The sequence below is a fragment of the Belonocnema kinseyi genome, chromosome 9, assembly GCF_010883055.1.
Source record: "Belonocnema kinseyi isolate 2016_QV_RU_SX_M_011 chromosome 9, B_treatae_v1, whole genome shotgun sequence".
Classification (NCBI taxonomy): domain Eukaryota; kingdom Metazoa; phylum Arthropoda; class Insecta; order Hymenoptera; family Cynipidae; genus Belonocnema; species Belonocnema kinseyi.
In genome coordinates this window covers 96,358,752-96,374,220 of record NC_046665.1, presented here as the reverse complement: position 1 = coordinate 96,374,220, position 15,469 = coordinate 96,358,752, and the positions used below count along the sequence as shown (strand labels likewise).

The 15,469-nt window shown below is 23.3% G+C and overlaps 1 protein-coding gene across 4 annotated transcripts in view; it reads left to right on the top strand.

Moving 5' to 3' along the window:
- LOC117180007 (activating signal cointegrator 1 complex subunit 1) overlaps positions 1-15,469 on the top strand; it is a 62,315-nt gene that overhangs the window by 15,743 nt on the left and 31,103 nt on the right. Inside the window, exons 3-7 of one of the 4 annotated variants that reach the window (XM_033372282.1) lie at positions 1,254-1,572; positions 1,691-1,854; positions 5,832-5,971; positions 6,048-6,211; positions 13,174-13,360. In XM_033372282.1, the coding sequence (XP_033228173.1) occupies positions 1,254-1,572; positions 1,691-1,854; positions 5,832-5,971; positions 6,048-6,197 (773 nt within the window). In that variant the 3' untranslated portion in view covers positions 6,198-6,211; positions 13,174-13,360. Of the gene's footprint in view, positions 1-1,253; positions 1,573-1,690; positions 1,855-5,831; positions 5,972-6,047; positions 6,212-12,504; positions 13,094-13,173; positions 13,446-15,469 lie in introns of those variants that run through there. The other 3 variants (XM_033372279.1, XM_033372280.1, XM_033372278.1) reach the window with 3 other exon arrangements.

Sequence of the window (15,469 nt, the reverse complement as noted above, 5' to 3'; positions counted from 1 at the left end):
TGACTTTTAAAACAAAAAAAGGAATTTTAGAGAAAAGTAGGTTTTCTATGAAATAGTTTAATTTTTAAGAAACCAGTTGCATTTTTTCAAAGAAAGAAGCAATATTTATACTTATCAGCAACAAAATATGAATTTTCAACCAAAAACGATGTCTTTTAAAAAAAAATATTAAATTTTATTAATTTTGATTAAAAAGCGATATTTTTTTTTTAAGTTCAAGTTTCATCCAGAAAACATTTTAGCATTTTTATTAAAAAATAATGTTTTTTATTTGACAATGTTTTATTCCATAGAAAAAATATTTTTTTCAGATATCTGACTTTTTGCACAACTACCTTAATAATCAATAAAAATAAAAAAATAGTTAAGGAAAAATCAGGGAATTTCGAAAATGAAGTTCTCGGATTACCTGACTAATTCTACTAGCAATAACTAACAAAACATTTTCTGAAACTAAAAATTACATACAGTAAGGGGGGGGGTGAAAATATGTTGTTACGGGGGGGGGGGGCTATAGTTACGCAATTTAATTACGGCCCCTTATATATCTACAATAGGGTTGTTTCGCGATTTTAGATAAAATATTTTTGTAGTACATAATTTTAGTCTGAATCGAAGGTGCGTTATAATTTTCTTTTTCTTTTGTGTCGTTCAGCAGAAAAAAATTATTAAAAATTGAAGGCGGTAAAAAACTGATTCAAATTGGTGTCGCGTGGTTGTCACATGACTCAGAGGTTCTCATCATTATGACGATGTGAAACTCATGATAAAGAGGTTAGGCCACGGTTCGCTGTCAATTTTGCCTATTTTTATTTGATAGTTTTATTTGTTAACGTTTATGTGACACAAAAAATTATCCGATTGTAATATTTGGTTTAAGAGTATATTTGAGTATATTTGAGAACCACTGACACGCGAACTGTGATTGGTGGAAAATCCGACCCGTTTGACGTCAAAGGGGCCCTCCAATCGACATCGTGATAAAAAATTCATATTTCAATATTAAATTAAAAATAGTAAACAATATGTAAATAATATTTTATGGGCGTTTTTATAATTAGAATTTTATATACTATAAGATACATTTATTGGAAAAATAATATCTGACTTTGGAAACAACCCTATTCAGTTATCAACTCCACTCTTGAAAATTATTCATTCACGTACATTAATTTTTTTCTGATATTAAAAAGAATCATATTATATCAGGAATGAGTTATCTGACAAAGAAAAATTTCCACTTATTTTTTCAGTCGTCATCGGTTCTAATGGGGAAGAAATAATATCAGCCAGACACAAGATCGATTCAATAGCAAAGGAATCAAGGTATAAAGCGAGATGCACTCACTTTATATCGATACCTATGAATCATGAGCACATAATTAATAATTTTAATGCCTTCAAAAATGAAGTTTTAACAAATAGTGGAAAAGAATCTCGAGGAGTGAAAGAAAACCTTTTTCAAATTGGAAAAAGGTTACATCTTACGCTTGATGTTTTGTGGTTGTTTGATGAAAAAGAAAAGAAAGAAGCAACCGAAGTTCTGAGTGCTTGCAAAAAAGAAATAATTGAGTAAGCCTCCTATGACTAATTTTTTAATCTAAAAATTCGCGTTTGTAACTACATTTTTTTCGAAATTTCTTATCTAAAAATTTCAGCGTTTATTTAAGTATTTTGTTCCGCACATCAGGCCTTTTATTGAAAAAAATGGACCCATAATTATCGAAGCGGAAGGTGTCACTTGTATGAACAAGGACCCATCTAAAGTTCATATTTTATATGCCGGAATAATCGATGAACATGGACATCTTCAGGAATTATCAGACAAAATAGTCGAATATTTTGCTGAACAAGGTATATTACGATATTTTTTTTATTTTGTTGCAATAACCAGGGTAGCTGCAAAACCAATTTTTTTCCCTCATCATTATAATTCAAATTTTGTAATGGTTTTTAAAAATTTTTAAACAGAATCTTTTTTAAAAGCAATATAGCAATTTCAGAATTAAAATAAAATTTTTTTTATTTGTTTATTCATTTCAACCAAAAAAGATGACATTTTAACAAAATAGTTACATTTTCAACCAAATAATTGAATTTTTAACAATATTGTTAAATTTTTTAACATATAGTCCAATTTTCAAACAAAAGACATTAAACTTTTAAAGAAATATAGATTTTCAAACAAATAATTGGATTTTTTTGAAGAAGGTTCAATTTTCAACAAAAAATATAAATTTTCAATCAAAAAACGACGACTTTTTTGTCCAAATAGAAGAATATTCTACAAACAAATTAAATTTTTGACCACTCAACAAAATAATTGAATTTTCGACCATTAAAGAAGAACTTTTAACCAAATAGTCGTATTTTTAAACAAAGAAGATTAAAACTAAACCAGAAACAGTTCAATTTTCAAAAAAAGAATTAAATTTTTGAGAAGAAAGTTAAATTTTGAACAAAAAATATGAATTTTCTATAAAAAAAGGACGAGTTTTCTGCCCAAATAGAAAACAGTTCAACAAAACAATTGAATTTTTGACCATTTAAGAAGAACTTTGAACCAATTAGTCGAATTTTTAAACAAAGAAGATTAAAATTAAACCAAAAACAGTTAAATTTTCAACCTGTTAATTAAATTTTTGAGAAGAAGGTTCAATTTTCAACAAAAAATATAAATTTTTAATAAAAAAACGACGACTTTTTTGTCCAAATAGAAGAATATTCTACAAACAAATTAAATTTTTGACCACTCAACAAAATAATTGAATTTTCAACCACTGAAGAAGAATTTTGAATCAAATAGTCAAATTTCTAAAGAAAGAAGATTCAAATTAAACCAAAAACAGTTGCATTTTCAACCACATAATTAAATTTTTTAAAAGACAGATAAATTTCAGACAAAAAAGATGAATTTTCAATCGAAAAGGACCAATTTTATGTCCAAATAGATAAAAGTTAAGAAAACAGTTCAAGTTTCAACAAAAAAAAAACTTTTTAAAAAAATAGTTAAATTTTTAATAAAATAGTGCAATTTTTAACCAAATTGTTGATTTTTTTAGAAGAAAGTTGAATTTCCAACAAAAAATATGAGTTTTTGATTAAAAAAGACGGGGTTTCGGGCCAAATAGAAGAATATTTAACAAAAAATAGAATTTTCGGCCAAATAGTCGAATTTTTAAACAAAAAGTTTTAAAAAGGTGAATTTTTGAAAAATATAGATCACTGTTTGACAAAATAGGTAAATTTTCATAAAAATAATTACATTTTTAACCAAATAATTAAATTTTTTAGAAGATAGATGAATTTCAGACAGAAAACATGAATTTTCAATCGAAAAGGACAAATTTTATTTCCAAATAGATGAAAGTTAAGAAAACAGTTGAATTTTCGACCAAGAAAAATTACTTTTCAACAAGTTCAAATTTAAACCAAATAGTCCAATTTTCAACTAAATTATTGAGTTTTTAACCTTTCAAGATAAAATTAGAAACAAATGGTCCACTTCTCCAACAAAAAGATGAAGCTTCAAACAAAAACAGTTGAATTTTCCGCCAAATAATTTATTATTTTAGAAAAAAGTTTAATTTTCAATGAATGGTATGAATTTTTAATAAAAAAGGACGAGTTTTTTGTCCAAATAAAAGAATATTCAACACAAAAATTTAATTTTCGACCATTAAAGAAGAATTTTGAACCAAATTGTCGAATTTTTAAGCAAAGTAGATTAAAATTAAACCAAAAACAGTTGCCTTTTTAACCTACTAATTAATTTTGTTAGAAGACAGATGAATTTCAGATAAATTTTCAATCTAAAAGGACGAATTTTATGTCCAAATAGATGAAAGTTAAAAAACAGTTTAATTTTCAGCCAAATAATTGATATTTTTAAAAAAAAATTTGAATTTTCACCAAAAAATATGAATTTTCAATCAGAAATGACGAGTTTTTGGTCCAAATAGAAGAATATTCAACAAATCATTTGAATTTGCGACCAATAAAGATGAGTTTCTGAACAAGTAGTCGCATTTTCAAATAAAAAAGATTAAACGTAAACCTTCAACCAAATCTTTCATATTTTTTTAGAATTTATTTGCATTTCCAACGACAAATATATCCATTTTTAAACCAAATAGACGAAGTCTCTGTCCAAACATAACAAAGTTTAAAAAAGGTTAATTTTTGAAAAATAAGATCACTTTTTAACAGAAATAGTTAAATTTTGATCAAAATAATTACATTTTGAACCAAATTGATGCCTTTTCAAACTTTGAAGATGCAATTTTAAACAAATAGTCCACTTTTCTAATAAAAAAGACTAAACTTCAACCAAAAACAGCAGAATTTTCTACCAAATAATTAAATTTTTTTGAAGACAGATGAATTTCAGAAAAAAAACATGAATTTTCAATCGAAAAGGACGATTTTTCTGTCCAAATAGAAGAATATTCAACAAAACAATTGAATTTTCGACCACTCAAAAAGAATTTTTGACCAAATAGTCGAATTCTTAAAGAAAGAAGATTAAAATTAAACTAAAAACAGTTGCATTTTCAACCAAATAATTAAATTTTGTAGAATAATGATGAATTTCAGACAAAAAGGATGAATTTTCAAATTCAAAGCGATAAATTCAAACTTAAATAAAATAGTTGAATCTTCAATTAAATTATTGAGTTTTCAACCTTTTAAGATAAAATTTTTAAAAAATAGTTCACTTTTCAAACAAAAATGATTTTAAACTACCACCAAAAAAAGGTGAATTTTCTATAAAAAACTACGAGTTTTCTGTCCAAATAGAAAAATATTCAACAAAACAATTGAATTTTCGACACTTCAGAAAATTTTTTAACCGAATAATCGAATTTTTAAACAAAGAAGATAAAAATTAAACCAAAAACTTTCAAACAATAAGGACGAATTTTATGTCCAAACAGACGAATGTTTAAAAAAAGGTTTGATTTTTGAAAAATGAAGATCACTTTTTAACAAAATACTTCAATTTTAATAAAAATAATTAAATTTTCAATCAAATAATTGAATGTTTAACCAATTCGTTGAATTTTCAAACTTTAAATATACATTTTCAAATAAATAGTCATATTTTCAAATAAAAAAGATTAAAGTTAAACCAAAAACAGTTGAATTTTGCCCCAAATAATTGAATTTTCTAGAAGAAAGTTGAATTTTCAATAAAAAAATATGAATTTTAAATCCAAAAGGACAACTTTCCTGTCAAAATAAAATAATTTTCCACCCAAAAAATAGAGTTTCGACCAACAAATATGACTTAGTACAAAAATAAATAAACGGTAAAATAAATTTGAAGAAAAAATAGTGGAATTTTCAACTAAACAAGACAAATTATTAACGAAATTGGAAAAGTTATATTTTTATTTAAAAAATTTTATTCGTAACAAAAAAATATTTTGAAACAGAATAATCGAATTTTAAACCAAAGAGATAAATTTTCAAACAGACGGACCAATTTTTAAACCAAAAAGATTAAACTTTTACAAAAAACAGTTCAATTTCTAACCAAATAATTGAACTAATTAGAAGACGTGTGAATTTACATCCAACAAATTTGTATTTTTAGTAAAAAAAATATATAATTTTTTAATAAAATAATTCAATTTTCAACTAAGCAAGATCAATCGTTCAACCTAAAAGGGAAAAATTACATTTTGTTAAAAAAAATTTATTGGCAACAAAAAAAACAACTAATTTTCCACCAAATAATGTAATTTTCAACCAAAGAGATGAATTTTCAACTAAAATTATTAATTTTCCAATCAAAATAAAAAGTTATTAGTTAACTTTTGTTTCAGGTCTGATGAAACCAAAATCAGAAAAAGTGAAGCTGCACATGACAGTAATGAACACACTCTTTTCAAGTTTAAAAGAAAGAAAGAGGAAAGGAAACGAAAAATTTAAGCGAGAAACTTTCGATGCGTCCGACATAATCAAGGTAAAATTCCCGATTTTTTAAATCTTATATCTCAAAGTACTGAATCCTAAATATTTAAATTACACTCATTTTTCAGGCTCACAAAGACACTAACTTCGGAAAAATAAATTTGTCAATAATCCACTTATCTCAATTTAATATTGACGATAGTGGTTATTATAAACCGTCATCTAAAATCGATATACAGAATGAAGAGGATTTAAAAAGTGATAATATCGAAGTTTAATTAAGAAAATACATGTAAATATTCAAAAATGACATTTAACACAACAGAACAAAAAATTACCAAATTAATTAATTTTCAAATAAAATAAATGAATCTTTAAAAAGAATACTTGAATTTTCAACCAAAAAATGAATTTTTAAACAATAAAATTAATTTTCAAACAAAAAGGTGAGTTTTCTACCAAAGAATACAATTTTCCAACAAAAAACATTAATTTTAACGAACTAGTTAAATTTTCAATTAAAGAAGACAAATATTCAACCAAACAGTTTATTTTGAACTAAAAAAAAAGAAAGAATTTTCAACAGAAACTAGAATAGTTACGTTTTTAGTTCAAAAAATTATTTTTCAACTAAAATTAATGAATCTTCAAATAGAATAGATAATTTTTAAAAAAAGTCAAACTAAACTAGAAAAAAATAATTTTTTAGGCAAAAATTTAATAATTAAATTTTTAGTCAAAAAATGAATATTCAACCGAAGAGATGAATTTTTAACTAAAATTATGGAATATTCAACTGGAATAATAGTTACGTTTTTAGTTTAAAAAAAAAAATAATTTTCAGCCAAAAAGGAAACGAATTTGCAACAAAACAGTTAAATTTTCGGCATTAAAAATTCCTTTTAATCCATAGAAAAAACAAGTTTCCAATTAAATAGTTATTTTTCAAACAAAGAAATAATTTTTTAAATTAAAATTATGAATGTACAACAACAAAAAAATAATTTTTAACAAAAGAATTCAACTTTCAACCAAGTAATTTTGTTTCCCACCCAAAAGATGATTTTTCAACTCAATAATAAATATTTAACTGGAAAAATATATTTTCTGCAAAGAAAAATCGTTTTTTTTTTAATGCGTAAATTTTCAATGAAATAGTTGCATTTTCAATTTTTTTTTAAATTTAGCAGACAAATTGTCGAATTTTGAACTACAAAATATAATTTTTCAACTAAAAATGGAATGTTTAAATTTCCAATTAAACAAAATTAACTTTTAACCAAACTGATGAACTTTCTACTAAAATAATTGAAGTTTCAACAAAAAAAGAAAAATAATGTCGACCAAAAACGATAAATTATCAACGAAAACTGAAATAATTAAGTTTTAAGTTAAAAAAATTAATTTTCAAAAAGAAAAGACGTATTTTCAACCAAAAAAGACAACATTTTTCAGCCAAAATTTGAATAATTAAATTTTTAGTTAAAAAAATGAATTTTAAACCAAAGAGATGAATTTTCAAGTAAAATTATAAAATATTTAACTAGAATAATAGTTAAATTTTCAATTTAAAAAAAAAAATAATAAAAAGAGAACATTTTTCTTAACAAAACAGTTAAATTTTGGACAAAAAAATCTTTATCTCCAAAGAAAAAACAATTTTTCAATTAAATAGCTATTTTTCAACCAAAGAAAAGAGTTTTTAGTTAAAATTATGAATGTCCAACCAAAAAAATTAATTTTGAGTAAAAGAGTTCAACTTTCAACCAAATAATTTTATTTCCAACCAAAAAGATGATTTTTCAACTAAAATGGTAAATATTCAACTACAAACAGATATTTTCGACAAAAAATTGTTGTTTTTTTACAAAATACGTCAACTTTCATCGAAATAGTTGATTTTTTAATAAAAGAATATATATATATATCAGAGAAATTGTTGTATTTTGAACTACAAAAGATAAATTTTAAACCAAAAATGGAACGGTTAAATTTTCAATAAAAAAAATTAACTTTTAACCAAATTGATGAACTTTCAACTAAAATAGTTGAATTTTCAACAAAAACAAAAATTATTATTTGGACTAAAAACGATAAATTGTCAGAAAAAATTTAAATAATGAAGTTTTAAGTTAAAAAAAAGTTAATGTTCAACCAAAAAACACGTATTTTCAATTAAAAAATATAATTTTTCAGCCAAAAATTGATTAATTAAATGTGTAGTCAAAAAATGAATGTTCGAACAAAGAGATAAAATTTTAAGTAAAATTATAAAATATTCAACTAGAATAATAATTAAATTTTCAATTTTTTAAAAAAATTAATAAAAAGAGAACATTTTTCTTAACAAAACAGTTAAATTTTGGACAAAAAAATCTTTTCTTCCAAAGAAAAAACAATTTTTCAATTAAATAGCTATTTTTTAACCAAAGAAAAGAATTTTTAATTAAAATTATGAATGTCCAACCAAAGAATTAATTTTTAGCAAAAGAGTTCAACTTTCAACCAAATAATTTTATTTCCTACCAAAAAGATGATTTTTCAACTAAAATGATAAATATTTAACTGCAAAAAGATATTTTCGACAAAAAATTGTTTTTTTAACAAAATACGTCAACTTTCATCGAAATAGTTGATTTTTTAATAAAAAAAATATATATCAGAGAAATTGTTGTATTTTGAACTACAAAAGATAAATTTTAAACCAAAAATGGAACGGTTAAATTTTCAATAAAAAAAATTAACTTTTAACCAAATTGATGAACTTTCAAGTAAAATAGTTGAATTTTCAACAAACTAAAAAATTATTATTTGGACTAAAAACGATAAATTGTCAGAAAAAAATTAAATAATTAAGTTTTAAGTTAAAAAAAGTTAATGTTCAACCAAAAAACACGTATTTTCAATTAATAAATATAATTTTTCAGCCAAAAATTGATTAATTAAATGTGTAGCCAAAAAATGAATGTTCGAACAAAGAGATACAATTTTTAAATAAAATTATAAAATGTTCAACTGGAATAATAGTTACATTTTCAGTTTAAAAAAATTTCAACTAAAAGAGCAATAAATTTTTAACAAAACAGTTGAACTTTCGATAAAAAAATATTTTCCTCTAAAGAAAAAACAAGTTTTCAACTAAGGAACTGGTTTTGTTAAATTAAAATGATGAATGTCCAACCAAAAAAATTAATTTTTAGCAAAAGAGTTCAACTTTCAACCAAATAATTTCATTTCCCACTTAAAAGATGATTTTTCAACTAAAATGATAATTATTTTCATGGAAAAAGATATTTTGTAGAAAAGAATCGATTTTTTGACAAAATACGTAAATTTTCATCAAAATAGTTGAATTTTCAATCTAAAAAAAATTATCAGACAAATTGTGGAATTTGGAATTACAAAAGACAAATTTTCAACCAAAAATAGAGCAGTTACATTTTTGGTTAAAAAATTAACTTTTAACCAAACTGATGAACTTTCAACTAAAATTATGAATCTAAACTAGAATAATTGAATTTTAAACACAAAAATGAGTTGTCAAATGAAAGAATGAATCTTCAACCAAAATAGTTTATTTTTCAACAAAAAAAGAAGAAAAATAATTCTGACTAAAAACGATAAATTGTCAACCAAAATTGAAATAATTAAGTTTGAAGTTAAAAAAAGTTAATGTTTAACCAAAAAAAGCGTATTTTCAAATAAAAAAGATAATTTTTCAGCCAAAAATTGAATAATCAAATTTGTATTTAAAAAAATGAATGTTCAAACAAAGAAATTAATTTTGAAGTAAAATTATAGAATATACAACTAGAATAGTAATTAGATTTTCAGATAAAAAAATTATAATTGCCAAACAAAAAAGAAACAAATTTTCAACAATGAAATTTTCGGCAAAAATTCATTTTCATCCGAAGAAAAAAAAAATCTCAATTAAATAGCTATTTTCAACCAAAGAAATGCATTTTTGTCATTTTGGTTTGAAAATCCATCTTTTAAGGTTCAAAATTAATCGTTTTAACTAAAAAATTAACTATTTGCTTGAAAACTCAACTGGTTGGTTGTAAATGAACTTGTTTGTTGAAAATTTTATTTTCGGTATTTAATTGAAATTTTTGTATGAAAATAAACTAGTCCATTTTTGGTTAAAAATTGATTTTTTCAAGTTCAAAATTTCAACTCTTGTTGAAAATTCATCTTTTATGGTAGAACGTTCATTTTTTTTATAATTCGTCTTTCGGGTAGAAAATTTATCTTTGTAAGTATGAAAACTCAAATATCTAGTTGAAAATATATGTAATTTGTTGAAAATCCGTATTTTTTAAGGAAAGTTATCTTCTTGGTTAGAAATTCAACTGTTTTGTATAAAGCTTGTCTTTTTGTTATGATAAATTAACATTTGAGATGGCATTTCGTTTTCTTATTTGATTGACAAATCTTTTTTGGATAAAATTTCAATTCTTGTTGAAAATTCATCTCTTATGGTAGAAATTTTATATATTTTTTTAACTCGTCTTTTAGGTATAAAATTCAACTTTTTTGGTTCAAACCCTTTTATCTTGTTGAAAATCTAAGTATTTTGTTGAAAATTCATATTTTTTGGTAGAAAATTACTTTTTTTAACTAAAAATTAAATTTTTTGCTTGAAAACTCAACTGTTTTGTTAAAAATAAACTTTTTTGTTTAAAATTCGTTTTTTTAATTGCATTTTTTAATGAAAATTTAACTATTTCATTTTTTGGTTGAAAATTTATCTTTTCAAGTTTGAAAATTCAGATATTTGGTTAAAAATTGATGCAATTTGTTGAAAATCCGTCTTTTTAAAATAAAATTTAGCTTCTTGGTTAGAAATTCAACTATTTCGTAGAAAACTCGTCTTTTTGTTATAAAAATTAAACTTTTTTTTCTTTATTGGCTAAAAATTCATTCTTAGTTAAAATTTGAAATCTTGTGTAAAATTCATCTCTTCTATTCGAAATTTTTTATTTTGTTGTTGTTGAAAATTTGTCTTTTTTAATAGAAAATTAATTCCTTTGGTTGAAAATGTTCCTATCTTGTTGAAAATGTATGCATTTTGTTGAAAATTCATCTTTTTTGGTAGAAAACTACTTGTTTTAACTCAAAATTAAATTTTTTGCCTGAAAACTCAACTGTATTGTTAAAAATAAACTTTTTTGTTGAACATTTGTTTTTTAAATTAAAAAATTCGTTTTTTTTTTAATTGCATTTTTTAATGAAAATTTATCTTTTCAAGTTTGAAGATTCAGATATCTAGATGAAAATTGATGTGATTTCTTGAAAATATTTTTTTTTTAAAGAAAACTAATCTTCTGGGTTTGAAATTCAACTTTTTCATAGAAAACTCGTCTTTTTGTTATGGAAATTAAATTTTTTTCTTTATTGGCTGAAAAATCATTCTTGGCTAAAGTTTGAAATCTGGTTGAAAATTCATCTGTTCTATTAGAAATTTTATATTTTGTTGTTGTTGAAAATTCGTCTTTTTTAATAGCAAATTAATTCTTTTGCTTGAAAATGTTACTATCTTGTTGAAAATTCATCTTTTTTGGTAGAAAATTACTTGTTTTAACTAAAAATTAAATTTTTTGCTTGAAAACTCAAGAGTTAGGTTAAAAATAAACTTTTTTTGTTTAAAATTCGTTTTTTTAATTGCATGTTTTAATGAAAATTTAACTATTCCATTTTTTGGTTGAAAATTTATCTTTTCAAGTTTGAAAATTCAGATATTGGGTTGATAATTGATGCAATTAGTGGAAAATCCGTCTTTGTAAAATAAAATTTATCTTCTTTGTTAGAAATTCAATTATTTCGTAGAAAACTCGTCTTTTTGTTATAAAAATTAAACTTTTTTTCTTTATTGTCTGGAAAATCATTTTCGGTTCAAATTTGAAATCTTGTTGAAAATTCATCTCTTCTATTAGAAATTTTATATTTTTTTGTTTAAAATTCGTCTTTTTTAATAGAAAATTAATTCTTTTGCTTGAAAATGTTAATATCTTGTTGAAAATGTATGCATTTTGTTGAAAATTCATCTTTTTTGGTAGAAAATTACTTGTTTTAACTAAAAATTAAATTTTTTGCTTGAAAACTCAACAGTTTGGTTAAAAATAAACTTTTTTTGTTTAAAATTCGTTTTTTTAATTGCATTTTTTGATGAAAATTTAACTATTCCGTTTTTGGTTGAAAATTTATCTTTTCAAGTTTGAAAATTCAGATATTTGGTTGAAAATTGATGCAATTTGTTGAAAATCCGTCTTTTTAAAATAAAATTTATCTTCTTTGTTAGAAATTCAATTATTTCGTAGAAAACTCGTCTTTTTGTTATAAAAATTAAACTTTTTTTTCTTTATTGGCTGCAAAATAATTCTTGGTTGAAATCTTTTTGAATATTTATCTCTTCTATTAGAAATTTTATCTTTTTTTGTTGTTGAAAATTCGTCTTTTTTAATAGAAAACTAATTCTTTTCGTTGAAAATGTAACTATCTTGTTACAAATTTATCTTCTTTGGTAAAAAAAAAATCAATCCTTAGGTTAGAAATATAACTGTTTTTTGAAAACTCATCTTTTTGGTAAAAAATCGATTTTTTGGGTAACAAAGCTATTGTTTAGTTGATTTAAAAAATAAACAAAAAGTCGCACGATCCGAGCCCTGGTATGTAGCACCTATTGTCCCAATAATTAACGACATCAGGTCGCCAGATAATTATTTTGCAAGATACTTTTTTCCAAACCAATGCCGTGACGCGCTGATATCGTTTATGGCACGTTTGACAAGAGACTTATTTATTTGTTCTACCACTCTCGTATCAAGTCATTAGAGTCGGAAGTTATCATCGAAAGAGCTTTGTTCCATAATGTCTAATAACTGAACGAGCAGTCGCCGATATCAATTTGTTATTACCAATTTGTTATTTATTATAACAGTCTAAATATATTCTAATAAATAAAACATAAAAATTAAAGTACAAATATTGTGCCTGCTATTGAAAAAATATAATTTACTAAAAATGAAGAGTATAAATATTTTTTGCATATGTGAAAAAATAATATTTTCACAGTAAATCAAACAATCACAAAATACACGCATGTCTATATTTGGACCTAAAATTTCACCAAGAAGACCATGTGAAGTCGCAGCATGTAAAGTAATTTTTGGTATCGAAAATCATTAAAGACGAAATTCGTAAAATATTTACCACTCATTTTTTATTTCGTAAAATAATTTGTCTTATCAGTTTACATGTGCCTTAAGATTGGACAACATTGAGGACAAGCATTACATTCAGATTCCTTTGTAATCTTCAAGAGTGTTTAAAATGTGAAACCATTCAAGTGGATGGGAATTAATTTAATTCGAAGTTACAAAACTATTTTAAATAATAAGTTTTTAATGTGCAGTGCTTGAAAGCAAAACTGAGAACAATGTATTCTCAAAAAAAAGAGACTGTAAGCAGTCTTGGATATTATCACTATGGTTATAAATATCATTCCATGGATGCCTTGCACCGTAAGTATAAATTTTTGTGCTTAATAATAAAATATTTGAACCTGAAGAAAAAATTTAGGAAATTTGAAAATCATTTTTACTCACAATGCCAGATTACTTCACTCAAGAAGCGATCAGGGAAGTTATCGTATTTTTAGGCTAAACATTGGGTAACTTTTAAACAAAATAAAAAAAAAGTATTGATAATCATTCAGTGTCAAAATATTATTTATGAAGAAAGAAAAAGATATTTTTTCCAATGACGTCAAAGTGTAGATAAAATCGATCATTACAATCGAAGATTAAATACATAATTAGGAATTGACATGTGATAATGAAGCATAAAAATACTATCTATACATGATTTTAAAAACTCATCAGTTTATCATATAAATAGAATATCTTCCAGATTGTGAGGAAATTTCCACGAAATTGAAACACAAACACTCAAAACAAAGATTTTTTGGATTTTTTCTTTTGAATTTTCGAGAATTTTGTAAATCGAAGTTTCCAAATTAAGTTTGAGCCTATAAATTTATATCTAAAAGAGAAACTTTCAATTGTAAATTATTTTTTAATAATAAATGCAACTATTATTATTTTGACTATTAAATAAGGCTATATTTATTTATCTATCAATAATTATAAGAAGTTTCTGCACTATCAATTTCTTTTTGTTTATAGATATAATTTATTTCTCAATGTTTCTAAACATTATTGATAAAACAGAACATTTTAATTTTTGTTTTATTTCATTTCGCTTTTTAAATATTTTTAATTTAATTTTGTTAAATATTTTTTTTAATATTATTTAAAATTTTCAAGAATTTTAAAGAGACGAGAAAAATAAAATTATGGGCCAAAACTTAGAATATCTTAATTTACGAAGAGTATGCATTGCCAGTGCCGGTAATAAAAAAATTAGCGGTTCCGACCATGGTTAATCATAATTAAATTTTCGACAAAAAAAAAATTAATTTTCTACCAAGAAAGACGAGTATTCAATAAAATATAAACATTTTTAACTAAAAAAAAAGACTTTTCAATGAAACATAGGATAGTTAAATTTGTAGTTAAAAAAATTAATTTTTAACCAGAAACAAAAAGAATTTTCTAGAAAATAGTTAAATTTTCAGAAAACAAATTTTTCCAACTAAGTTGATGAATCATCAACCAAAAGAACTAAATTTTTAACAAAGTAGTTCGACCTTCAACCAGGAAACATGAAAAAAAAATCGATGAAATTCTTTGAAATCGCTTAAAAATTATTTAAATGAATTGAAAATTCCTTGGAATGTTTTAAAATATCCTAAAATATTTAAAATCTCTTGACATTTTTCAAAGCTCTTGAAAGTTCCTTGCAATTTTAAAAATACCCTAAAATATTTCAAAACATTTAAAATCTCATACTACATTTTGAAAATTCCTGGAAATCTATTAAAATATTCTAAAATATATCAAATCTTTTAAAGTATCATATAAAATTACTGTAATCAATTGAAAATTCGTTGGAATCTTTTAAAATTTTCTTGAATTTTCAAATCCTTCGAAATATTTTTAAATACCTAGAATTTTTTTTAAGATTTCGAAAGTACTTTGGAATTTTTAAAAATAATCTTTCTAATTTTTTTTTTAATTCTTTGAAATCCTTTTGAATGATAAAAATAAGTGGAAAATTCCTTTGATATCTTCAAAAATATCCTCAAATATTTAAAATCCTTAAAAACCGTTTGAAGTCTCTTTAAATTTTTTAAAGTTCTTGAAAATATTTTGAAATTTTAAAAATACCCTGAAATATTTCAAATCCTTTAAAATCTGATATTAAATTGCTGTATTCAATTGCAAATTTCTTGGAACCTTTTGAAATTCTCTCAAATTTTTCAAATCCTTCGAACAGAACATTTTAACCCTTAAACGGCCAAAACGCCACTACCGGTACACTCCTTTTCAACGGCCAATAACTAAGACTATTCGACACTAGAAAAAATTGAGACACATATATTTTTATTGCTTAAGATCTCCTCTTTCCGACGGTGCCAATGAAA